The following is a 27,492-nucleotide window of genomic DNA, read 5'->3' as shown; positions in this document are numbered from 1 at the left end:
CTCTCCACGATTACTCCACTGCCATACAACCCACAGAGCCACCAAAACGTCAAGCAAAAGGGGCGGGGACAGGGGGGGGGGAGAGGGACGGGGGGGACGGGTGGGCGAGGAAAATGTATATAAATATACAGATATAAAGATATAGATCTAAAAAACAGAGCTATATATGTATTTTTATAGCTATGTGAGGGATCTTCCCAGGCTTTTATTTTCAAAGCAGCATCGTCATTTCCAAAAAAAAAAAAACAGAGGCTCTTCTGCGATCCTAGCTCGTGGATTTGAGACGCGGCCTGACCGAGGGTCCCATCCTCGTCGTGCCCTCCTGGCGATTCAGCGAAACTGGGTCGGACATTCCTCGGGGTCGATGCCAGAGGATGGTCTCAGCGTTCTCCCAAGCATCTGTGTGGGGGGGGAAAAGCAAACGATAAGTACTGGACTGGTAATCAAAAGGTCGCTGGTTCGAGCCCCACCACTGCCAGGCTGACACTGTAGGGGCTCTGAGCAGGGCCCTTGACCCTCAGTTGATTAGACGGTACACGGTCCTGCAAGGATAAGAGCGTCTGCTAAACGCTGCAAATGTAAAATAACCTTAGCCGAGCCGGACCGATACATCAGACGGCCGATATTATCGACCGATATCACAGTTCAGCAGGAAGAAAAGCAACAGGTTGGTCAGAAGGTGCTCAGATATCACGCCGTACACCATGTGGTCAAGAGGTCTTTGGCTTTTTTACTACTTGCGTTGCTTTGTGTAATTTGCGTACTATGTTGCGTGTATATTTTGTTCATATGATAAATATTACAATATTTTAAAGAGTACTATTTGATTTCAATTTTTTAAAAACTGTGCGTGTTGCCAAAATCTTTATTGTGATAATTATCGATATTGATCAACATAGAAACAGTTATCGTGATAACATTTTTGGCCGTATCGCCCAGCTCTACTGGCATTCCAGGATGAAGATCGTCTAGCTTTCTGAACGCAGATCTGAACCCTCGTGTCGTCTTTAGGCTCAAAAATGACCGACTACAGAGTTGAACACATCTGCAAATGTCTGGAGTCACTATAGGAAACGTCATCAAATCAAAGTCTGTAATAAATAATAAATGAGGTTGTTTTCATCTAAAACAGATTTAGGCTTTAAAATGTCATCAAGCTGCTTTACTGCAGGGGGTTTAGTGAAGGTGGGCGGTTTGTAAGGGGAGTAAACAGAACATCATCCTGCTGAAGGATTAAACAAAACCAATCAGGTCCCGGTGTCCTGTTTGTACTCGCGGTGCCCCGTGATCCGGTGTGTGCCGGCCTGCTGCCCTGCTCGGCCGACGTGGGAGTCCACGGGAGGATCCTGCTAGGGCCGAGCTTTAAACCGCCACGCAACAAAGCAGTGCGTCCCATCTTAAATCGACCGCACGTGTGAGAATTAGGACGTCATCCTGAATAATTTAAAGCTTAGGAGGGAAAACAGACTTTAAGGACTTAAGGGTGAACATTAAAAACGCTGGGTGGTCCACCTTAAATTTACAGTGCCGGGGAGAAGCCGTCGTCTCTATTCAGACGGAGGGTGTCGGCCTGTTCGACGACGTCTGTCCTGATTAAAAAGCAACAAAGGTACAAAGGTACATCCATCCATCCAACTCTATCCAGGTCAGGACACAGTGGGTACGAAGCCTCTCAGGAACACACGATGCACAGAGCGCCAATCTAGCGCTGGGCACCACACATGCAGATGCACTCGACTCAGACTCAGTATTAGCTTGGTTTATTCACCTAACGGCATGTTTCTAAGAGGGGGGAGGAATAAAAAGAGGAATTTACCAAACGGCACACAGCAGACTGTAACCGAACGCTGGGATCTGAACCCAGGACCCTGGAACCCGCACCACACCACCCTGTGGGCAGCTTATTTTAGAGAAAGAGTTTGGACAGCACCATTAGATATTCTGATGAGTTATTTTCTGAGAGAATGCTGGAGCATTACTGTGATTGGAATATTGCTGCCAGCTAAGCACAAAAACAAAAACACCTCAGAACGTCAGCGATGCCGGAGTTTAATGCCAACGTGTGGCAGAACGATGATGATGTACTGACCGCTAGTCATTTACGAGGAGCCGCGTGGCTTCTAGAGATCAACTCCTCACAGATGAAGCTACAGCTTTAGCAACTTTGCTCTAAATTGGAATCAACCAGGAGCTGTTGAGAGTTACTTTACATGATCTCTTTCTGAACTTAAACTGCACAATAGGGAATTTGTTGGTTATCAGTTGATCATGGACATCTCTGTCACAATTTACCATAATGGAGGACTGGGTGCACAAGTGGTGCAGCGGTAAAACACACTAACCCACCACTGCTAGGATCTCGAACTCTGGAGTCTGAATCTGAGGTCTGCTATCGGCCAATCGAGTGCCTGCACAGACGTGATTGGCTTGCCTGTTTCCAAAAGTGGGCGGGCTAAAGAGATTCCCGTCCCAGAATGTGTGTGTTATGCCTGGTTCACGCTACACGATTTCTGCCCTGATTTTCGCTCGGCGACTGGTCGGCAATAGATTTGCCGGATCGAAACTCGGCTCTCAATCGCTATGTGTGAACTACTCAACAACCGAAGAGAGATATTCAGCTTGTCAAATATCTGGATCTGAGTTGCCCGACTGGCAATGAGTGCTGTGTCGAACAGCCAATGAGAACGCAAGATACGGTGTGAAGGGAAACACAGTGGAGGAGTGTAAACAGGTGGGACAGGGGCGTAATATAGTTTATATCAGAATACATCAGCACACACACAAGTTTTACAGTATTTCTGACCTTATCGTTCTCTACGAAACACCCACGCTGCATTGCAAACAATATTTATTAACCTCCAACTCACTACAGAACAATCCATGCAGTTCCTATTTTTCCTCCTTGATTTTACGCTGCACATCAGCGCACAAACTTTGATCTCTCGCTACTTGTTGACGTGAGACCAGAGAAGCTCGCCTGTGATTCCAGTTGGTGATAGATGGTGTAGTGTGTGACCCCCTATCGCCCATCAGTCGTGTAGTGTGAAATACACACCGACCTGAAAGACTCCCGATTACAAGAGATCCAGTCGTGTAGTGTGAACTGTACAGCGACCTGACCACTTGGAGAGTCGTGTAGTGTGAACGTGGCATTGGTTACGATACAGCTGGGGAATTGGATATGACAATGGAAGGAAAAATGGTGTAAAATGCATCAAAAATGATCAAAAATAATAAACTGGCCCCGACAAGTCCTGCTATAAAGCTGCTGGTCAACAGAAACTCGACAGAAACTTTTAATAATCTGTAAGGTTAAACATGTCCAGACAGCTACATTAAAAATACACGTATAGCTTATAAACTTTCCAAAACGTGTCATTATTATCGAATAAAGATTAATTTTTATATATAAATACGAGTTTAAACGTTGGAATTTATCAATAAAGCTCAAATTGTGTCTGAGTCTGATCACTTATCATCTAATTTAACAAACATCTACACTTTTATATACAAACAACCGCATTTAGAATGAGATGAGCTACAAAAAATAGTCAAACAAATAAGGAATAAAAAATGATAAAAATTAAACAAATACAGTTCAGTTGCTAATCTGCTTCTAAACTGAAAACCTACACCTATCAGTCTGCTCAAGTAAAGCTTTAAATATGAATAAAAAGGAGATCAGAAACATGAAACTATAAGAAATACGTTGATTTAATGGTTCAGAATCCAAATCAAACTAAACAATCCATCAGAAAGGAACTACAGTGAATGTTATTATTAGCTAAAGATTCAGATGTGGCCTACCCTGTCATTTTTCCCTACACCCGTTCCCGACAAGTCCCGCCTCCTTGATCAGATTGGCTCCTATTACACAGTGAACGAAATCAGCCAATCGTCCGGCAGAGCACGATTAACAGGAGCCAATCCGAACTCAGAATGCGGGACATGTCGGAAAATGGGTGTGAAGAGCACAACGCATCAAGTTAGCTTCACCTAAACATATCACAGAAAAACATGCAGATTCAACTCAAAGTGTTTGTTTTAACCTCAATATTAGAACAATGTGATAAACGGAACAAATTAAGTTACAGTCACGGAATAAAAGTCTTATCAGTAAGAAATCTAGCAACAGATCCGACAGCCTTCAAACCGGACAACTCCTCAAATCCGATCATTCAGATTCACATCCCGAACAAAAACAGCAGATAAACACACCGAACCCGCGCGATTAATCGGGAATAAAGTGATTTACCTCAGACTGCTGTTATAAACTCACACACTCTCCCGATTTTATCGCTTTTAACGCCCGACTTCTTGAAGCCATTTTCGTTTTCTTCCCACTGACGGTCTCTTTAAGCCTCCAGTAACCTGCGCAGGTTTTACGCAGCCGCGCGTTAGTGATTCTGAACTTACGCTGGAAAAGCTGCGCAGTTTCGCTCTGAGAATCGATCCAGTGTAACTGTGGAGTACATGAGGAGTTCAGTCTAGTTATTACACCGTACCATTAAATAAACAGTTTATTAAGTCATTATTATCTACATTTAAACATGTTTTATGCTCAAATACCTTTAAAAGGAAACATGTTTTTGACGTGTTTATTATGACAACATTAATTACAATCCAAATGAAAGATTTGGTTTATTGCAGCGAGTCATCTGAGAAGATCCTTAACAATTTATTAAATTGTATATCAAATGTAAATTAAATGATACAAGCAGGCCTGAGTTACAGTTGGGAATTGGTTTGTTTGTTTATTAGGATTTTAACGTCATGTTTAAACACTTTGGTTACATTCATGACAGGAACGGTAGTTACTCCTTACACAAGATTCATCACTTCTCAAGGTATATTGAACACAGTCTTGGACAATTCAGTGTCTCCAATTCACCTCACTTGCATGTTTTTGGACTGTGGGAGGAAACCGGAGCACCCGGAGGAAACCCACGCAGACACGGGGAGAACATGCAAACTCCACACAGAAAGGACCCGGACCGCCCAACCTGGGGATCGAACCCAGGACCGTCTTGCTGTGAGGCGACAGTGCTACTCACTGAGCCACCGTGTCGCCCCAGTTGGGAATTGGAAATGACTAAATTGGGAAAAAGGGAGGGAGGGAATCCACCACTCCCTCCTTGCCCATTGCTATTAGTTTATGTAAAATATGTTTAAACCACGTACTGGGCACAGGACAGGAGGTTGGCACGTTTTTGGAGGTGGGAATTAAAAAAAGTACTCAGATAAAACCAGAGAAATCTGGATGCTGGGAGAACATACCAAACTTCAAATAGAAAGTAACCAGAGGTAACCAGAGTGGAGCTTTCAACACAACACCATCACATGATGGCATTATTTAAATGCTAGAACTGACCTGGTTAATTTTCACTGATGTTGTTGTGAGGTGAACATGTCTAGGAGCAGCAACAGCTCAGCCAGTAAGTGTTAAACATGTGAAATGGTTTGTCCTTGGTTGCAACACACACCACCAGTTCCAAACTGCCCCTGAGAGCAACATCAACACAGAAACAGTTCATCAGGTGATTTATGGATTGGTTTCCATGGCCGAGCAGCCACACGCGAGCCTCAGATCAAGACGTTTAATGGAACGTCGCTACTATGATCACGTGGTTTATGATTGGCTGAACTTATCTCAGTGATCCATCAGCTGATAAATGCACAGAGCGTCCACTCGGCTCACATCCTGTTCTCATCTCAGATCGTCTTTGTACTTTCCAAGAGCTTTTGAAGTCTCTTCAGTCGGAAATTGTTCATTTTCGCGAAGCTCGAACCAAGAATGCGGTTCCTCATGTTCGTTGTCCTGATCCAGGTCCCTGGCCAGACATCAGGTAAGTCTCGAGTGAACAGGCTAAAATAATTTCATAATTTAATACACTTTCAAACTGCGACCACACTAAAAACTTTATATCTGATGAACAGGTTGAGTTTTGGCTTCGATTGTGACCCAGGATTAAGATCAGGATCACTTTTAACCTACAAAATTTCAAGTTTGTCTGAAACTTTAATTCGAATTCAGCTCAGTTCAGATTCAGAACAAGAACTGGATCTCATCTGAAAGGTTCTAACCTTCGGCTTGAGTTTAGTACCACGGCTTTATTTCAAACTTACGTTTGGCCGTCCATTCAAATTTAAACCAAATGAATGGCCGAGTGGGTCCATCCAAATGAATTTTATTAAAGTAATTATTTATTAATAATACGGTGCCGCAGCAGATAGGGTTGTCGCCTCACAGAATAAGGACGTGGGTTCGATTCCTCTCCTTTCTCCTGTCCTTCTTCTGCCTATGATTATTAGAATGGAGATTTCCAACAAGCTTAAGCTGTCCACATACTTTGAGACATATATTTAGATCTATTCATATACACCGATCAGCCATAACATTAAAACCACCTCCTAGTTTCTACACTCACTGTCTATTTTATCAGCTCCACTTACCATATAGAAGCACTTTGCAGTTCTACAATTACTGACTGTAGTCCACGTTTCTCTACATGCTTTGTTAGCTGATCACAGAGACGATCGCTCATCTATTGCTGCTGTTTGAGTCGGTCATCTTCTAGACCTGCATCAGTGGTCACAGGATGCTGCCCACGGGGCGCTGTTGGCTGGATATTTTTGGTTGGTGGATGATTCTCAGTCCAGCAGTGACAGTGGTGTTTAAAAACTCCAGCAGCGCTGCTGTGTCTGATCCACTCATACCAGCACAACACACACTAACACACCACCACAATGTCAGTGTCACTGCAGTGCTGAGAATGATCCAACATCTAAATAATACCTGCTCTGTGGGGGTCCTGACCATTGAAGAACAGGGTGAAAGGGAGCTAACGAAGCATGTAGAGAAACAGATGGACTACAGTCAGTAATTGTAGAACTACAAAGTGCTTCTATATGGTAAGTGGAGCTGATCAAATGGACAGTGAGTGTAGAAACAAGGAGGTGGTTTTAATGTTATGGCTGATTGGTGTATAATTGGTGCTTAAGTGATGCAGCAGTAATTACACTAACCCATAACCGCTGGCATCCAGGGTTCGAATCCCCAGTGGTGGTCGGTCAGTGTCTACCAGACATGACTGGCCTTGTGTGTATCCGCTCATGTGTGTGTGTGTGTCGTGGACCTTGCCAGGTGAGTGCAGGCCGTCGGTGCTGGTGTCCCACAACAGGCCGGTGGACGTGGTCAGCGGGAGCCGCTTCAACCTGACCTGTCACTTCTCCTGCATGAGTGCGGCTCACACCGTCCAGCTGCTGAGGAACAAGGAGGTGTGGGTGGAGAGCAGCGTGTCCAGCTCGCGTCCCTCGTTCAAATACAATGTCAGTCTGGTCCTGCACGTTTCCACAGCCCAGCAGAGCGACGCGGCTCAGTACAAGTGCCAGAGTGACCCGCCGGACGCCATCTCCACCTCGGTGAAGGTTAACGTGACGGGTACGTCACCTTGTGGATTCTTTTCTTCTTCTGTTAGGTTTACACTGTGTGGCTAAAAGTATGTGGACACTCCTACTTCTTATTGGGCAGTTGTAGCCTAGTGGTTAAGGTACTGGACTAGTAATCAAAAAGTTGCTGGTTCAAACCCCACCACAGTTAGGTTGCCCCTGTTGGGCCCTTGAGCAAGGCCCTTAGACAGTATACTGTCACAGTACTGTAAGTCGCTTTGGATAAAATCATCTGCTAAATAACAAACATGTAAATATATTAAGTTTAGCCGTGACAGCCACACCCCTGCCGAGTCTGGTTCCTCTCAAGGTTTCTTCCTGTAATTTTAAGGTTTTTTTTCCTGCCACTGTCACCCTAGGCTGCTCAACGGGGGTTTTTGGTCTGTTGGTCCTGGATTCTGCAAAGTTGCTTTGAGGGAAGGCCTGTTCATGTTCCAGCACGACTGTACTTTTGTGCACGTAGTAAGGACCATGAGGACATGGTTTGAAGGGTTTGGTTCGGTCTAAAGACCTCCAGCCGCCTGCACAAAGCCTTGACCCCAACTCTATTGAACGCCTTTGGGATGAATTGGGAAGTTGATTGCGACCAAGCCTGGTCATCCAACACAGAGCCTGAAAATAGCACTTATTTTACTGAACGAACATTATCCCACATTAATGCCCATGATCAGGTCTCCACCCATCACCTGCTCTGTTCTCTGCAGACTGCTGTGTTCCATCAAAGGCTGTGACCTCAGAGGTGAAATCTACCTGTGAACCACCATCATCATCATCATCATCATCATCATCATCATCTTCTTCATGTGAGAACCTTGCGTCTGATTTCTTTCCTTTCGTTTACTGTAAATGTTCCTGTATCAGCAGCTAACCGCCCTCATTCCTGGTTCATTCTGTTATTGTGTCTTACATGATTTTAGATTATTAACCCAAACATATTACACAAGACTCCTCAGCTTCAGTCCACGGACGGGTGACCTTACATTCCTCCTCAGTACATTTCTAACGGAGGTTAATTCATCATTCCTTCAATAATGACAAGCCGCCCAGATCCTGGACCTAGTCATACCCAGGTCCTGATTGTGAATCCGCTGCGTCTTGCACAACCCTGATCTGATCAAAGAAAGCTGGATCACCACACGTCCCCTCGGATACGAGTCCAATCTGCGGCTGCTTCTTATCAAATGCCAGTGGGCACACTGGTCATGTGTCCGAGGGGACGTGTGGTGATCTGGGAATTGGAAATGACTGAATTGGTGTAGAATAGGAACCATTCTTTAAGACAGGGGTTATGCGACAGTGGTGTTGGGAAAAGAGGCACGACAACATCCTACCAAAACTGCTCTGTAGTTTTATTTGCTTTTCAGATGTGGTACATATGCAGTAGATTAAGAAATAAGAAGTGGTAGCACAGTGGTTAAAGTACTGGACTAGTAAACAGAAGGCTGCTGGTTCAAGCCCCACAACCATTAAGTTGCCACTGCCCTGAGCAAGGCCATTAGCCGTCAGTTGCTCAAATTGTGTTCAGTCTGTATGGAGTTAATGTGGGTTTTGATTATGCCATGCTTAATCCTGTGTTTCTGTTCCTCAGGGGCGCTGGCCAACGCATCCATGTGGTATCTGCTCTGCAAGGCTGCAGTTTTTATCATCTGCTTACTGAGCGCAGCCCTGAAAAGCACTCGGCAAGCGCCGTGAATGATGGTTCCTACTATTAAACCCCCTAGTCACCACCTGTCATTATAAACAGCTCGCCGTGTGGATCATCATGCTTTTATTGTTAATAAACACACAGTAATGAAAATCCACAACTTTGTGTTATTATTTGATTGAAAGTGATCATATCTGAAGAGTCAACCTGAAACACAGCGTCTCCATCCACTGCATACGTTTCAGATGATCTCAAGCGGCGCTCGTTTAAACCTACGATCGCTGATACAATCAGATTTTGGTCGTTGATGGGTGTCAGCAACTCATTACCATGTTCAATTTTGGATAAATAAACCCATTAGAGATTAAAGCCCTAAACCTACAGAAGATTGACATCAGTAATACGTTCATGTGAGCTACAGGAACACACAGCAGTGTTATAGGAAATGGTACATGTGAGGATGAGGGATCTGTTAAATATCTATAAAATTCTACCCTGAATTCTTGGAGTTTGAATCCCAGGCATGAACCTAGACATTTAAGGGACACATCAGTGCACCCCTTAGTGCAGGTCCCATGCCTAAAAACATAGGAGGGCTGCATCAGGAACGGCATTTGGTATTCAAATTGTACCAAATCAAATAACAGGAGCAGCAGAAAGGAGTCGTTCATTCGCTCTATCCAAAAACACTTTCCTATTTTTATCTGGGCTTAAGATCAGCACTGAGAGCACACTGACAAGAGCGCCTCCCAATGGCTAGACCGTTTCTGCCACCCCGGATGTTAGGAAATTACACCGATCAGCCGTAACATTAAAACCACCTCCTTGTTTCTACACTCTGTCCATTTTATCAGCTCCACTTACCATATAGAAGCACTTTGTAGTTCTACAATTACTGACTGTAGTCCATATGTTCTCTACGTGCTTTGTTAGCTCCTTTCATGCTGTTCTTCAATGGTCAGGACCCCCCACAGGACCACCACAGAGCAGGTATTATTTAGGTGGTGGATGATTCTCAGCACTGCAGTGACACTGACATGGTGGTGGTGTGTTAGTGTGTGTTGTGCTGGTATGAGTGGATCAGACACAGCAGCGCTGCTGGACTTTTTAAACACCTCACGGTCACTGCTGGACTGAGAATAGTCCACCAACCAAAAACATCCAGCCAACAGCGCCCCGTGGGCAGCGTCCTGTGACCACTGATGAAGGTCTAGAAGACGACCGACTCAAACAGCAGCAATAGATGAGCGATCGTCTCTGACTTTACATCTACAAGGTGGACCGACTAGGTAGGAGTGTCTAATAGAGTGGACAGTGAGTGGACACGGTATTTAAAAACTCCAGCAGCGCTGCTGTGTCTGATCCACTCATATCAGTGTCACTGCAGTGCTGAGAATCATCCACCACCTAAATAATACCTGCTCTGTGGTGGTCCTGACCATTGAAGAACAGGGTGAAAGGGGGATAACAAAGCATGTAGAGAAACAGATGGACTACAGTCAGTAATTGTAGAACTACAAAGTGCTTCTATATGGTAAGTGGAGCTGATAAATTGACAGTGAGAGGTGGTTTTAATGTTATGGTCCCCAGCAGCGGATTGGCTACTCCTAATTGGGAGAAAAAACACGCATTAACTTTGTGAATTATCCATGCTCTTTATTTGGAGCTTAACAACCAAAAAACAACCACATCCAACTGTAGTAAAAAAATACAACTGGGAGATAAAAAAAAAGAAAAAATCTGCTCCCTAACAAGTGTGGTTACTGCGCTGCACAGAGCATGAAATCCATTTCTATTAAAAGGCCAGAAAAAGGGCCATGTGTTGTACATCACACCTCAAGTAACGTGAGGCAGCGAACATGAACGAAAACATCCGCTAATAAATCCGCAGAACCTTCAGTCACACCTTCACCACTTCAGTGTGCTCGCAGCATGCTAATGTTCACAACGCTAAAGCTAAAGTCACACAAGATGTGTAAACAGCTCCATGCGAGTGATGAGAACTGTCGAAAACAAGACCTTTACATTCATTAGCATTGCAAGTTTGTCGGCCACAGTGGCGACCTGCTTCGAGACACACCGACGGGCTCTGAACATACTGGTTTTACTCCTGGATTCTTAACTGGTCACTGTTGAATAGCTGAAAGTCATCCAGTGGCCACAACATATCAGAATCCCAAAGAACCAGGACTGACGTTCTAACAACCACGTGCAGTTCTAAAGTTCTGGTCAAATATCCAGCAAAAAAAGGAAAGAAAAAAACAGGCCTGCACACGTCACCTCACGTTCAGCTGGTCCCAAAAGTAAAGAACGTTTAAAAAATGTAATAAATTAAATAAAAAAGATAAAAACAGAAGCTGGTTCTGAAGGGAAGGGAAGTCTTGTACTGACGTGGAACAGTAACGCTGAACTATTACATTTCTCTTTACTTTCTTTTAATTCAAGAAAGACGTATGTAATTCCATTCTCAGGTTTCATCCTGGTCAGGGTCACGGTGAGTACACTGTCCGTGGAATCACTGGTCAAATGTCTACACAGACATATCTGGCTGTCTGAAAGGGGATAGAGGGATGCCCGAACAGCCAGGCATGATAAAACCGTGCCAAATCAGGAACCCAGATCAGAAATGCACGGCTCTCTGACATGAGCACAACTGATGATGCCTGTTGATCAGTGGCTACGAGCGTTAGAACCAGATGATGGTTCGAGCGATTCAGCTCGAAGAGATCTACCATTCTGTCCTAATTATTTATGCCAGTTTTAAAGCGGGGGGGTTAATTTCCATTTTTTAAATCCTAAATGGAAGCAAGTAGTCAGTAAACGTTACACAACTTCTGTAAAAAAATCAAGACTAGTTAAAAGACGAATTAAAATAATAATAAAAAAACATTCCGATAAAGAACTCGAGCAACAAACCTAATTTACAACTTTAACCACCAAGCGGTCACCTGATGCACGGGGTGAAATCTTCACCGCACACAACTGGCATGACGTTTCTGGAGCAGTGAACACAAGTGCTAAAATAATTTGGGTTCTCACAGCAGAGGTTCCGATTCTCAGAGCCGAGACACGGACCAGACAGAACGCGTCACGCTCTTCCCACCGTGAGCAGAGGACTGAAGAGGCGTCGGCTGGTCCGTCTACGCCGCTGAGCGAGTCGAGACCTGGACACACGGAGCAGAGACCCACCGATGGTCAGGTCTTCGTCCTGTATCATCTCCTCCTTCTTAACTTCCTGCCGTTCCAGCTGACGGTTCACAGCTACGACCTGGCCAGCAAAGAGCGTCAGGTCCTGAGACTGCGGCCGTCTGGAGGAGAGTAGTCCAGGTTATTAGTGCCACGCCCGCTCTCGTGCAGCTCTCTCCTTTACGTTGACATATGAACACACTGAGCTCTGAACTCACCTCTCATACAGGATGGGCATCATTTCAGGGTTCCAGTCACACTGGAGGTTAAAAAAAAAAAAAAAAAAAAAGTCCAAATTCAGCTACAGCACTTCCTGTTTTCCACAGGAAGCTACTACTTTAACAGACCACCTTTAACAGACTCGAGATCGCTTTCCAAGACAGTGTATATATATATATTAACACTACGGACAAAAGTATTGGGACACCTGTTCTATACACTCGCTCGTCTGCCTTCACACACGTATGAACCCGAGTGACTCCCATTCTTAATCCACAGGGTTTAATATGATGTCGGCCACCTTTTGCATCTATAACAGCTTCGACTCTCCTGGGAAGGCTTTCCACAAGGTTTAGGAGTGTGTTTATGGGAATTTTTGACCGTTCTTCCAGAAGCGCGTTTGTGAGGTCAGACACCGATATTGGACGAGAAGGCCTGGCTCACAGTCTCCGCTCTAATTCATCCCAAAGGTGTTCCATCGGGGTCGAGGTCAGGACTCTGTGCAGGCCGGTCAAGTTCTTCCACACCGAACTGGCTCATCCACGTCTTTATGGACGTTGTGCTTCGTGCACAGTCATGTTGGAACAGGAAGGGGCCATCCCCAAACTGTTCCCACAAAGTTGGGAGCATGAAGTTGTCCAAAATCTCTCGGTATGCTGAAGCATTAAGAGTTCCTTTCACTGGAAACTCCCCCACACCGTAATCCCCCCTCCACCACACTTCACACTCGGCACAGTACGGTCAGACAGGTACCGTTCTCCTGGCGACCGCCAAACCCACTCGTCCATCGGATCGCCAGACGGAGAAGCGCGATTCGTCACTCCAGAGAACACGTCTGCACCGCTCTAGAGTCCAGTGGCGGCGTGCTTTACACCATGCGCTTGGTGATGTGAGCTGCTCGGCCATGGAAACCCGTTCCATGAAGCTCTACGCAATGTTCTTGAGCTGATCTGAAGGCCACATGAAGTTTGGAGGTCTGTAGTGATCGACTCTGCAGAAAGTTGGTGACCTCTGCGCACTATGTTCCTCAGCAGCCGCTGACCCGCCTTGTTATTTTACGTAGCTACCACTTGGTGGCCGAGTCGCTGTCGTTCCCAATCGCTTCCACTTGTTATAACAGCACTGACAGTCGACTGTGGAATATTTAATAGTGAGGAAATTTCACGACTGGACTTGTTGCACAGGTGGCATCACGGTATCACGCTGGAATTCACTGAGCTCCTGAGAGCGACCCGATCTTTCACTAATGTGTGTAGAAGCGTCTGCATGCCCAGGTGCTCGGTTTTCCCAATACTCTTGGCCAGATGGTGTACGTTCTCTTCTATCTAGTAGTGATGCAGACGTACCTTGTGCAGCCACGGGTGCTGCAGCACCTGCGCGGCACTGAGCCGGCGTTTGGCGTCCCGCACTAGCAGTCTGGAGACGAGATCTTTAGCTTCAGCGGAGACGAGAGCCCAGCGTTCGTCGGGAAACTCGTACGTTCCTTCCTGGATCCTCTCGAACAGCGTGCTCTGTGTGGACGCGGAACAGAATCAGGTTTGGTTCTTGTATCATTATAGTCTGTAGTTACAGAACGTCCAGGTAGTTATACCCACTTGGCAGGTGTAGCAGGGCTCTCCATGGTCCCAGCCACAGTCTTCTCCACAGTGTCCAGTAAACGGTGGGGATCCACTCAGCAGGATGTAGAGGATGACCCCCAGACTCCACAGGTCACAGCGTTTATCGTAGATACTAGCATCATCGTGGAAGGCCTCCACCACCTCGGGCGCCATGTACTCCGCCGAGCCGCACTGAACACAACACAGCGGCGTTTATTAATAACCTTAAAGTTATTCAACTTAACCAGTAACAGCCCAGCTTTGGTCTCCATGTACTTTTGTCCACACAGTGCAGCTGATATATAATTGACGGTACCTCTGAATCACTGTTACTGACTAATCTGTGGCAGATAGAAATTACATAGATACACCCTGGCAACCAAAGTGTGGTCACTGTCGGTCACTCACTGGAGTCAGCAGCTCTGGGGTGGAGATGGGTATGCAGTCACTGTTCAGCTGGATGGCACTGCCCAGGTCAAAATCACAGATCTTCACCGGACAGACCTGCACACACAAACCTGTGCTTTACAGACCAGAGGAACAAAGTCTGATCATGCATGTTTGGGTATTAAGCATGTTCTTTACGTGTAAACTCACCGTGTCGGTGCGTTCACAGAGGATGTTCTCTGGCTTCAGGTCCCGATGTGCCATTCCTACATCACACGGTGATACCACAACAGAGAACACAAGTTTATAATGTTTCTCCACTTGTATGTATATATACTGTACATATAACATATATTCTACAGCCAAACGTGAAAGATGCACTTTAACCTTTGCTGTGCAGGAAGTCTAAAGCACTGGCGATGTCCCGCACCACCATGCTGGCTTCCTGTTCACTGAAGCGCTGTCGTTTGTGGATTTGAGTCAACACTGAACCTATTATTAAAGACAGACGCAGATCTAAAACAGGCATTTAGGACTGAAGCTGAAGAGATGAAGTTCCTGTATAAGTAAAAATACCTCCTTTTAGCTTCTCAAACACCAGGTAGAATTTGTCGCTTTCTTCAAAGAACTCCACCAGCTCCAGGATGTTTCTACAGAAGATAACGATGAATCCAAATGCACTATATGAAATACACCTGAGATAATAAACACTGCAGGTCATCTGTGCAGGTACCTGTGACCCTGGCACTGATAGAGCATCTCTACTTCTCTGAAAACACGACTCCGGCTGCGTCCTGGTCTTTTCTCAATGACCTGAAACACACAAGATGAGTCTGTAACTTTGAGATCTGGCCATTTAGAACGCAGACACATGATTGGCTGTGTGTTCCAGCCATTGTCCCGCCTCCTACAGACAGAGTTCCTTGTCCTGACCTGTCGAGGCGCCTGCACACGTGACTGCTGGTCATTTTATTCAAAGCAACTTACAACTGTGACCGAATATAAAGCACACAATTGAGGATTAAGGGTTTAGCTCAGAGCCACAACAGAGGCAATCTGGCAGAGACGGGGCTGGAACCAGCAACCTTCCAATCAATAGTACAGTGGCTTAAATAGTTCATTGAGCTACCACTGACACAACAGGATGCATAAAAAGAAAAATGAATAAATAGAGGGCACTATAGAAGAGTCCTACCCGGATCTGTTTTATCTGTTTAAGTAATTTCGAAGTAACCGAGTACTCACCTTAACCGCGTATTCTTTATTCGTGCTCAGATTGGTGCATGTGTGCACGACCGCATAAGCTCCTTCTCCAAGAACCTCGTCCTGTAGTCTGTAAACATCTGCATGCATGTCAAGTCCATTTAAAATCATGCTGGTGCTTCACACTCGATCAGAAACTCGACATAATTACTGTATTACTGTTACTGTGCACTGATGAAATACAGAGGGAAAATATGCACCATGTTCTGAGTTGATGTACAAGATACTGCATTAGATCCTGGACATTTAAGTGCTACTGATTAGAACAAGAAGATTTTGTTTTTAGTAATCCATCTTCTCTTGCATCAGCAAACATCAAGTTCATGAGCAGTTATTGTAATCAAATCAAATCTGCCTTTGAACTGTACATGGTGTGTAACTTATATAATTATAGACATAATACATACATTATTCTCAGTATCATGGAAGCTCTGGATTTGTTTAGTAGGTTATAACTAGTGATTGAAAAACAAATACTTGCAAAACAGAATATAATAGGTGGCAGAAAGTGACCAGGAACCCTGAAGTCACACTGCCAGTAGTGTGGGAGCCAGGCTGGCTGATATTAGAACCCACTAATGGGTGTTTTACCCACTGTGCCACCTAAGCACATAATTATTGTGCGTTTCTGTAGTAAAGTATATTTTTAGATATGTATGTTTAGCAGACTGAAATATACATAATACATACTTAATATTTAAAAAAAATATGTTGTTCATTTTGCCTTCAACTCGCCTTCAAAGTGTCTGTTAAAGCCGTCAGTGGCTCTGCACTTCCTCTTCTTTTTATTTCTTCTTGTAGAGTAATCCGGAACATTACCAGGCTCACTGAACATCTTGTTTAAAGAATCTAAAAGAAAGAATAAACCCACGTCTGTCAAATTACATTTTCAAAATTTGTACTTTTATGGCATTTAGTTCACTTTTATCCATAGCAGCTTACAACAGTGACCATGTACCATGCACGCAATTAAGGGTTAATGGCTTTGCTCAAGGGTCCAAAACAAGCTACTTGGCAGTGTTGTGGCTTAAACCAGTGACCTTATGATTACTAGTCCAATACATTAACCACTGAGCATTTACTGCCCACAAATTTGTTGTGTATTGGTGGACGTTTTACAGTAGCTTATACAATTTAATTATATAACCAAAGGTGTTTTAGAACGTCTGAACGCCTCGAATCCCCCCCCTCCATGTCCCATGTAGATCAATAAAGGAATTTTATCTGATAAATGAGATGATTTTGTAGAACTCTCAAAATATTTTTGTGCGTTCACTATTAAAACTCAAAACGTCCTGAATTGATATAAACAGGTTTATATTATCCGGTTTTCATGTTCTACTTAATCAAAAGTTGTTATATTTACAAATCTATTACACATAGTGAAATCTTACCCACTTTATGAGTAGTTAAACTCCAGGTTTTGAAGAATTCTGCTCCAGATGACCGTTAGTTGTTAAATAAATTACCGTTAGTTTAAAAAAAAAAGACCGTTAGTTTAAAAAAAAAAAAATGACCGTTAGTTTTTAAAAAATAACCGCCACTAACGGCCGCTTCTACCCAATTGTACTACAGCCCACGTTGGCGCATCTGAATATATAACCTCTCCCGATAATAACCCGCCCATTCTATCAAGTCTACCCAATCAACTGCCTGAAAACACAGAGCGTATAAAACTCATTATCTGATTGGACAGCGATACTATAAGGGGTGGAGATTTGCTTTTTAATTGATCCGTGAACCAAACTGTCATCTCGACTGTCTTTCCACACCAGAATCGACTCTTATTCTACAAAAAAATTACCATGAAATTAAACGGAAAGTGTTAAATATTAAACAATAGAATATTCATTAGGTTCTAATATACTTTCATTAATCAAAGTATGAATATATGACACGGAATCTAGACTTATACTTGGAGTCGCCTGTCAAAATCAAATCAAATAAATTCAGAGAATCGACTCATTTAAGAATCGACTCCTAGCCATGGTAAAAGAGCTGTTTTAAAAGATAAACAGTATTTGTTTGTTTGTTTATTAGGATTTTAACGTCATGTTTTACACACTTACATTCATGACATAAATGGCAGTCACTCACTACACAAGATTCATTTGATCAGGTTTTAATGGCAAACACAGTCATGGACCATTTTGTATCTTTAATTCACCTCACTTGCACGTCTTTGTAATGGGGGAGGAAACCAGAGCTCCCGGAGGAAACCCACACTGACACAGAACATGCAAACACCACACAGAAAGGACTTGGACCGCTCCAATTGGGGATCAAACCCAGGGCCTTCTTGCTGTGAGGCGACAGTGCTACCCACTGAGCCACCAAGCCGCTCCATATATATTATTTGATCCAACAATTACAGTAGATGACAGACCTTGGTTTGATCCTTAACCTTACCAGACCTGTGTGTGGAGGATTGTGGAGAGCTTTGGGCTATCAACCGGAAGATTGGCGGTTCAAATCCAGGCTCTGCTATGCAGCCACTGTTGGGTCCTTGAGCAAGGCCCTTAACCCTGTCTGCTCCAGGGGCCACAGACTTTTAGACATGATACATTTTTGCCAAGTTTTATTGCATCTTTCAAGCAAACAAATCATACAGAAATTAAAATGTAAAGTAAACACAATTTAAATGTTATGTAGTGCATATACACTGATGAGCCAAAACATTAGAACCACCCCAAAAAACCATGAAAATGCCTGTTTGGTACCAATGGTGCACGTGAGGTTCAGAGATCTTTTAAACATTGGGCTGATGGCGGTTTCAGCTTCAAGACCGGAGTGACCTTGATAAGGACCAGACGACTGGGTTGACAAGCCACGAACTGTAGACAGGTTGTTGGGCCGCCAAGACTGGTTAATGCCAGAGGACCTTTAGGGCTGTGGTGTCTGGTATGGACCAAAAGAAGATGGACCACAGGACTCATTCAGATGTCTCAACATGTCAGAGCTGTTCTGGCAGCGTATTAGGTGGGTGGTCCTGATATTTAAGCTCACCAGTGTGTATAAAAGTGATTCTAAATTCTGTGTTTTCTCTTTTAGTGCATTTTTATTATTTCTAAAGTGCAGTTAGTAAAGCCTTTTAGAATTACAACTTGGATTGGATTGGCTGATCTGAACTGTTCCTATGTGAGTAAATGTGTAAGTGTTCAGGTGTGTTTTTCCATCCTGAAGGATCTGACTGAACTCATGAGGTGTGTGTTGACTGGTGGGTGCAGCGTGGAGGTGTTTCTCATCCTGTCCAGGACAGGAAGTAGATCTGCCCCAGTGCGTCTCCACACACCACCTGACTCGAGTCATTGGGGTTCACCTGCAGAACCTCCACCGGTGCAGCGCACACAAACAGTCCCACCTACAGACACAGACATTATTACAATAGAATGATCACTTCTGGATTCCAACAGCAGCACCGACCCTATTTTTCCATTAATATTCATCTTTAATCTTCCTGGTTATAATTACTTTATTAATATAGTCCCATACATACTTTAGGTTATTATGACATCTTGGATATTTTGACTATTGCTTTGAGTGTTTATCTGATAGCAGCAGTGAGAAACGAACTGACCTGTTTCTTGGTGGTCCTGTCCCACAGTTTGACGGTCCTGTCGTAGGAAGCTGAGACGATGGTGTTGGTGGTGAGATGTAAAGCACTGATCCTGTCACTGTGAGCTGTGAAATGAGCTCAGAATGATCCAGACAAGCTTACGACTCCACGTTTAGCGTCCAGCACCTCGACACGCGCTCTTCTTTCACGTATTCTAGCTCGTTTGGAAGCTGGGGTCAGAGCGCAGGGTCAGCTACTGTACGGCTCCCCTGAATCATAAAGAGTTAAGGGCCTTGCTCAAGGGCCCAACACTGACTGCACTGCATAGCTGAGATTAGAATCGGCAACCTTTCAGGTGGTAACCCACAGCTCTACATACTAGGCTCCCACCGTCCATCATGATGTGATTCGTTCATAAATAAAAGAGAATAAAATAAATGTCTTTTACTTCACACACTAAACACCTGAATGTAATCATTAGGGGCGTCCACATACTTTTGGCCATGTCATGTACGATTCATGACGAGGTTGTGATGCTGATGCTCACCGGTCTCCGGGGACTCCAGGCCTTCAGGTCCGGCGGCTGGTTGAACCACATGTTCCCGATGGAGTCTCCACACGCGGTCAGTTCTGCACAGTGAACACAGAGCGTGGTGAAGAACATGCTAAACCACACTTCTTATTGTACAGTCAACACACCCGGCACCACTCACACACTTATTCATTCATGCACTCAGGAACAATCCACATACTGGTACGTTCATGGCAGGTTAAAGGGAACTGAAGGGTAACCACATGGACATCGGGAGAATATGCTAAAGTACATACAGAAGATGATGGGGCTCAAACTTTGGGCCTTGGAGTTGTGTGACACCAAAATTCTCTGCAATGTCACCAGATTTTCTCTGCTCACAGTGTATTAATCTTTAATAGTGCATTGTTACTCAGTCAGTCAGCTATTTAGTCAGTCAGTCAGTCAGTCAGTCAATCACTCAAAGAAGGCCACCTAAAGAAATGGAAAACATGCCAAACTCCACACAGACCAGAGTTGGGGATGGGGTCCATGTTTAACAGAGAATGACTCTGTGTGTTAGATGATAAGAATAAACACGTCCAGTTTGTTTCTACTCTTTTAACTGTAAACGTACCATCATGTGTAGCGGCGGCGGTGATGCTGTACATCCTCTCTGTCTCCTCCTCTTCCTTCTCCTCCTCCTTCTCCTCCTCTTCCTTCTCCTCCTCCTTCTCCTCTTCCTTTTCCTCCTCCTCTTCCTTCTCCTCCTCCTTCTCCTCCTCTTCCTTCTCCTCCTCCTTCTCCTCTTCCTTTTCCTCCTTCTCTTCCTTCTCCTCCTCATTCTCCTCCTCCTCCTCATCTTCAGAATATGAACTAAGCTCTGTTTCTTCGACCTGATTGTAATTAAAACCCGAGCTGAAAAGGGCGTCAGGGTCAAGAACCATCTACAGGAACACAGGAACAACCTTGTTACCTCACATCCTCTTACGGAACATCTGTCCAGCTGTGTGTTGATCAGGTAGGTAGAGGGAGCAGGGCGGGTCACTTGGATTTCAGACAGACCCACAGTGTGTGTGTGCATGTAGGGTTACTGTAGAACAGAAACTCACCAGACGTGTCTTGATCTCTTGATCTTTTTCTCCCAGGAGACACAGTTCGTTTTCTGCGTTTCTTTTAATCGCCAACAACCGCGAAAAAATCCCCACCAACCTGCGACCAGACGGGGGCGACAAAGAGCCTCAGAACCAGCTGACCCCTGCATGGGTCACTTTATTTACATTTACATTTTCATTTACATTTTCAGCATTTAGCAGACGCTTTTATCCAAAGCGACTTACACAATGAGCTGAACACGATGAGCAATTGAGGGTTAAGGGCCTTGCTCAGGGACCCAACAGTGGCAACTTGGTGGTGGTGAGGCTTGAACCGGCAACCTTCTGTTTACTAGTCCAGTACCTTAACCACTGAGCTATCACTGGCCCCATTATTGGAAATATAAATGTAATCTGAGCGATCGTTTCACTAAGATATTTATTTTAACGTGCCACGTCCATCTGTCTGTGTACCTGAAAGTGTGGGACGGAGATTTCTGCCAGAAAAGCACATTTGCTACGGCTATGACTAAATCTAGAATGAATTCACAGCCTTAATAGCTTTTAGCCCCATGGTCATGGTCCGAAACTGTGGTGCTATCGGCCGGGCAGGCTTCTTCACGTGAATGACTGGCTGTGTCTGAACAGCCTGGCTATAAGGAGGGCATCCGGCTGTGCCCAATTAGGTCTGTGGATCAGAATGATGCCTCAATACAGGAGCGGTCAAAAGAGAAATGGTTTACAGCTTGATGAGGTTGCCAGGTCTTTATGTACAAACTCCTGGTACTTTATAAAGTCCAAGATCCAAAAAAGAAAGAAAAGCAGCAACAGAACATCATAGATCTCCCATCACACATATGTATGAGCATTGCTTTTTTTTTTTTTCCAAGAACTTAGAACCTGTCAAAAAGAGTGTGTGTGTGTGTGCTTACTCGTCTGTTTCTTGACGTTCTTCTTTGACAGTGGAGAAGACGTCGATGATATAGGCGTCCACACACACCCCCAGCAGAGTGGTGTAATAATGCAGGAACTTCACGTTCCTCGCCAACGTGTACACCATCACTTCAGACATACTACAACACACACACACACACACACACACACACACACACTTAGTGCTGCATATTGAAGCTGGAACAGTTTCAGAACATAGTGGTATCTGATCTGGGGTCGGGGTGGTTGATTCGATGAAAAAGAGCCAAGCTTTAATTGGGCACGACTTGGGCAATCGAGAGGGAAAAGTGTGTATGGTCATGTGACTTTTTACCCCGTGATGGAGCGGCGTGAGTCTCTCAGGAGCTTCCACACACTCACTGTACAGTCACCGCATCCGACCGCGACCTGATCGTCCGGTAATCCTGTCACCGCCCGAACACAGCTCTCACTCACCTACACACACACACACACACACACACACACACACACACACACAGTTACAATCGGGAAAATATTCCGACACTGGTGGAATTTCCTCAGTTTGTTTTTTTCTTTCTGCTTCTCCCATATTTAGGCGTCGCCAAATCAGATCTGGTCCTCATACCAGACTTGGTACAGTTTTTACGCCTGGCGCAACCCTCATATTTCTATCCTGGTTTGGGACCTGCACTGACAGCGCACCGACAAGTGCACCTCCCAGTAACTAGGCATCATGATGATGGTCAGAACCGAAGCATAAACTCACCTTATCAGAGAAGAGACGTGAAGAGTGCTGCCGAATCTCCAGCCTCCCCGTACTGTACCCACACACCAACACATCGTCCTGCAGGAAACACAACACACTCACACACTCCATCTGCCTCGGGGGCATCACTGCACACACACACACACACCCATACACACACGAGGAGGTTATACAGCTACTATTGACACCTCGTTCATCAGTGTAAATACACACAGCTGCAGTTTTTTCACTTATAGTAGCTGGCTGGTGCATTGCATCATGGGAGATGTAGTTTTCATCACTGAGACTCGGCAAGAAGAAATACACTATATTAACATATAACATATTCAGCATTTTATCAAAGTGACTCATAGTGCTGTGACAGCACACTGTCTAAGCAATTGAGGGTTAAGCAGTGGCAACAGTGGCAGTAGTGGGGCTTGAACCAGCGACCTTTCGATTACTAGTCCAGTACCTTAACCGCTAGCCTTCAACTACCCTGGATTATGAACAGAAGCTGAAGAGATCACACAGACGTCGCTCTGTTTTAATACCGGTTGCTTCTGAAACGGGACGTCCGACAAGCTCACGGTCGGGTGTCCGAATACTTTTGGCCATATAGTGTACGTGCGGGCGCTCACCACTGGATCACGTTAATGCGTACCTGTGTTTAGAGTCCAGGCTCGGAGGGTGCGGTCCTCGGACACGGTGAGGAATTGTGGGCCGCCGCCGCTGGCTAGAGCCTGAACACCGGCGCTGTGACCCAGCAGAGTGCTGCGATGCTCCACCTACAAAAACAGAGACGGAACGTGACGGACATTTATACTGGTCAGGGTCACGGTGGGTACAGCTTCTTCACTGGGAGAAGAGTAGGAAACACCCCGGACCGGTCGCCAGTTCAACACTCAGGGCAATTTAGTAGCTCCAATTAACCTGACTGTGTGTCTTTGGATTTGTGGAACCCATGGACCGCTCCACTTGGGTTTCGAACCCAGAGCTACCCACTGAGCCTGCGTTACGGCTGGAGTTAATACTGAGATGCACCACCACTGAGATCTTGGGGTCATGTTCCAGGTCAGACTCGATTGGCTGTATCTGAGGGAGGGATGGTTGAACGGGTTCCACAGTGCCTCAGTTCCTCTGATGGACAAACAGGAGTGCTGATAGTCTGTGGCTCTCTTGGGTAGGGTAGGTGGGTAGTTTGGTGGGTTTGAAAAGGTCAGACACAGCAGTTCCACAGACAGGTGATGTTCTAGTACCAGGAGGACCCTGATGCTCGTCTTTCTTAAGTTCTGGGGGGTGAATCAAGATGAACCAGACCTGTGGCTCCGAGGGAAGGAGGTACAGAACCGAGTCGGTTCGTTTTCGGCTTTGTAGACATGTACGGACCTGGAGTTAATCCACCTCTGGTTTTTACCTGCAGTGGTTGCCAGATCTTCACGGTTCCATCCTCAGATGCTGTAGAGATCAGCAGCTCGTCTGTATTCCGGTTCAGTCCTGCAAACACAAGCAAGGAAATAAATACAGAAATATAAGAGAGGAACTCATATATATATAGGAACGATCGTGATTTTAAGACATTTTAACTGTAAGAATTTAGAGTAATTTGATCTTAAACCTGTCCATGAAGAAGCAATCTATTAGTAAATGCTGTGTCCCAATACTTTTGTCCATATAGTGAATAATACACATTCTATTCTTCCGTCTATGTTGCTGTGATATGTGGATATGTCTCAAGGTGCCACAAGCCCCGTGATGGATTGACACCCAGTCCAGGGTGTTCCTGGCTTTCACTCAGCATTTCCCCTAGGATCCGGACCCACTACGACCCTGACCGGAATAACCCACTTAATGAAACCGTAAGGACGCGACCCACCTGGTTTGGAGATGACGGCGGTGTGGTGGAGGCGTGAACCGTGCGCTCGGATCTCGGCGATCACGCCCAGATCGGATTTCCAGACGGTCAGCAGTCCGTCGGCGGATCCCAGCATCACGTAGTCGTCCTGCAGCAGGGACACGGGGTTAGTTCAGGTATGATCAGGGTACCGGAACCTCGACCATCTTCAGCCAATCAGAAATCAGATTCGAGCTGGATGTTGTATTCAGGATCCTCGACCTGCTCCATAAACCTCATTAAATCACAATTAAACCTCATCTTCAGGTCATGGACAGATGATCTTCCGTTCTCATTAACACAGAGGGAAGCACCTCCACTACATCACACCATCACCGACCGTCTGGACATTCCGGAACATCGGCAGTTCTTTGTGATATTTTGATTTATTAGTTTAATAGATTTGGTGATATTGGCTTTCACTGTGGTTCGGTAAAGTCCTAAAAAGTCTTTAACTTGGCTGAAACGTTCTTAGCTCGCGGCATAGTGTTGCTATAGAACCTTTAAGCTGATTTCTAGCGGTACGGATTAAGACGAGGCCGTGGCAGGACGGCTTTTGCCCTGGCCGGTAACAAATCCTCATAGAGAGTCGCAGAGCGTACAGAGGAGCGAACGTTCCTTCAGACTCACCCAGCAGCACAGCGTGCTGAGAGAGGAAGTAGTCGGGACTTCTCTGATGCAGCTTCCTGTCGCGATGTCCCACAGTCGCAGTCTGCAGTCGTTGGAGCAGCTCAGCTACAGAAGAGCAACAGAACGAAATGGAATAGAATTGATTAAACTCTACATGGATTACGGACAAAAGTATTGGGACGCCCTTTTTATTTGTTGAATTCGTGGTATGCTTTCAACTGCAGCAACAGTTTAGGGAAGGCCATGAGAAAACGTGACACTCACCACGGCTGACGGACTCCACGCACACCCGGTGATCCAGTCCCCGTGACAGTGCGGTAAAGAGTGAGAGAGAACCGGAGGAGATGAGTTCATATCCCACACCATCAGAGCCTGAAAAAAAAACACGTCATCCTCAACGACCTTGGCACAAACGACCATTTTATTAGGAACACCACGCCAGCACCGCCCATTTAATTTATTTTTTAACAAATAGACCCCAGTCTGTAATGTTGGGTAGTCAGGTGTTCCACAAGGCTGTGTGGTAAGTCCACTGCTCTTCTCCCTGTTCACCCACGACTGTGTGCCACTGCATAGATCCAACATCCTCATCAAGTTTGCAGACGACACCACAGTGGTTGGCCGCATCAAAGACAACGACGAATCGGCCTACAGGGAGGAGATCCAGCACCTGGTGGAGTGGTGCTTCACCAACAACCTTCATCTGAACAATGAGAAGACCAAAGAGCTCATCGTGGACTTCCAGAAAACCAAGAGCTGCACACACTCCCCTGTCCTCATCAACGGTGACGAGGTGGAGCGTGTCTCCAGTTTCAAGTTTTTGGGCATCCACTTCTCTGAGGATCTTTCCTGGACCCACAACACCTCCTGTCTGGTGAAGAAAGCGCAGCAGCGTCTCCACTTCCTGAGGAGATTAAAAAAGGACCGTCTGTCTCCCCAGATTCTCACAAACTTCTACCGCTGCACCATCGAGAGCGTACTGTCCAACTGTGTGACAGTGTGGTACGGCAGCTCCACTGTGGCTGAAAGGAAAGCCCTTCAACAAGTGGTGAGGACTGCTCAACGTACCATTGGTACAAACCTTCCTACAATCGGAGAGCACACAGCATCATCAGGGACCCCTACCACCCCAGCCACACACTGTATAACCTGTATAACCTTCTGCCATCTGGGAAAAGGTACAGGAGCATCCGTGCCAGGACCAGTCGTCTCAAAAACTGTTTTTTCCCTCTTCAGTTACTTTACTAAACATTACACTACACCGCTAACTCCACCAACACCCTGGACTACACACTGGACCTATAAGTTATCATTTGCACCGTTAATACCATCAACACCCCGGACTACACACTGAACTGTTATTATTATTACTTGTCATTTGCACCTGCACTTTACCATCACCCCGGACTGCACCGCCCACTTTATTAGGAACAGTGCTACAGGGTACGAGTGCTGATTTGTGACGCGCCCTCACCCACCCCCCGTTGCTCAGCCCTCTGGTTCATACTTGATCTTTTCCTCCTGACAGCAGCTGATCTCCTCCTGGACTGAAGGACAGACAGGTGACCCCTCCTTGGTGACCCCTCAGTACATTCGCCGCTCTCGGTTCAACCCAGGGGTCGGAGGTCAAATCTCTCTTCAGCCACAGTGCGATAGTGAAGTCATCTGTATCAACAGAAATCATTCGATTAGATTTAATAACCGTCCCGCTACCACGGAAACCGGGTTCAGGTCTGGGTAGTTCCACTTCAGTTCTTGGCAGTGCCACTGGCCTGGTTTAGTCATATCCAATTACACAGGGATCAGTACCACATATGGAGAGTCACACACTGCTGTCTGTTATCCCACGTCTCTGTGCAGCGCCTCGACCAACCAGCAGAGGTCGCAACTGCAGCAGTTATGAGGAATCCTTTTGACCACCCACCCTCAGGCACAGCCGATTACATCTGTGCTGCCCCGCCGCCCCACAGCGCACTTACCCAATCCAGAAGCCACGTAAGTAGAGTTTTGGTCGAGGGCGAGTACAGCTCCCTTCTGGATCCCGAACGCTCCTCGTAGCTCCAGGTTCTCCTCGGTTCCTTCCTGTTTTCTCCAGAGACGCAGACGCTGATCAAATCCTCCAGAGAGCAGGAACACGGATCCTCCGTCCTGCAGCCACAACACGCAGGACACGGACACCCGCAGGTCCTCGGTGGTCCAGACACGTTCACCTAGAGCACAGTCGGGTCATTCAATTCACTACTGCGGTTCCTCTGTCGCTAACATCCCCTCCGTTCCAGCCCGTCACGGTCAGTGGTAGCACAGTGATTAAGCTACTGGACTAGTGATCAGAAGGTTGCAGGTTCAAGCCTCACGTATTGCATTGTTGGGCCCTTCAGCAAGGCCCTTAACTCTTAACTG

At 45.6% G+C, this 27,492-nt stretch overlaps 2 protein-coding genes across 6 annotated transcripts in view; both read right to left on the bottom strand.

Annotated features, from left to right (window-relative positions):
- Positions 1-169: 169 nt before the first annotated feature.
- Positions 170-17,295, bottom strand: mknk2a (MAPK interacting serine/threonine kinase 2a). 5 transcript variants are annotated; one of them, XM_063017126.1, is made up of 13 exons: positions 17,146-17,278; positions 16,483-16,596; positions 15,730-15,827; positions 15,218-15,297; positions 15,061-15,134; positions 14,872-14,976; positions 14,695-14,750; positions 14,506-14,601; positions 14,095-14,289; positions 13,846-14,010; positions 12,499-12,539; positions 12,198-12,402; positions 170-399 (listed from the first exon to the last, which is right to left on the bottom strand). In XM_063017126.1, exons 2-13 carry the CDS (start codon positions 16,580-16,582, stop codon positions 331-333), a joined length of 1,284 nt encoding a protein of 427 aa, XP_062873196.1. In that variant the 5' UTR covers positions 16,583-16,596; positions 17,146-17,278; the 3' UTR covers positions 170-330. The 5 variants fall into 5 exon arrangements, with proteins under 5 accessions (XP_062873196.1, XP_062873198.1, XP_062873197.1 ...); XM_063017128.1 differs by having other exon boundaries at positions 12,284-12,402; positions 17,146-17,256; XM_063017127.1 differs by having other exon boundaries at positions 17,142-17,160.
- Positions 17,296-26,593: 9,298 nt separating this feature from the next.
- The window catches only part of LOC134334816 (telomerase protein component 1-like), a 26,431-nt gene continuing 25,532 nt past the window's right edge, over positions 26,594-27,492 (bottom strand). The window contains exons 42-43 of the mRNA XM_063017282.1: positions 27,072-27,302; positions 26,594-26,757 (exon numbers count right to left, since the gene is read on the bottom strand). Coding sequence (XP_062873352.1) covers positions 26,594-26,757; positions 27,072-27,302 — 395 coding nt within the window. The remainder of the gene's footprint in view (positions 26,758-27,071; positions 27,303-27,492) is intronic.

The sequence above is a fragment of the Trichomycterus rosablanca genome, chromosome 20, assembly GCF_030014385.1.
Source record: "Trichomycterus rosablanca isolate fTriRos1 chromosome 20, fTriRos1.hap1, whole genome shotgun sequence".
Classification (NCBI taxonomy): domain Eukaryota; kingdom Metazoa; phylum Chordata; class Actinopteri; order Siluriformes; family Trichomycteridae; genus Trichomycterus; species Trichomycterus rosablanca.
This window is presented reverse-complemented; position numbering and strand designations above follow the sequence as displayed.

Excerpts from the sequence above, each read along its gene's own strand:
- mknk2a (XM_063017126.1), bottom strand. The coding sequence starts at position 16,582 with ATGTTCAGTGAGCCTGGTAATGTTCCGGATTACTCTACAAGAAGAAAT. Across the intron at positions 14,751-14,871 it reads AGACTTCCTGCACAGCAAAG|GAATGGCACATCGGGACCTG; the intron begins GTTAAAGTGCAT and ends CGTGTGATGTAG. Across the intron at positions 14,602-14,694 it reads TCTGTGAACGCACCGACACG|GTCTGTCCGGTGAAGATCTG; the intron begins GTGAGTTTACAC and ends TTGTGTGTGCAG.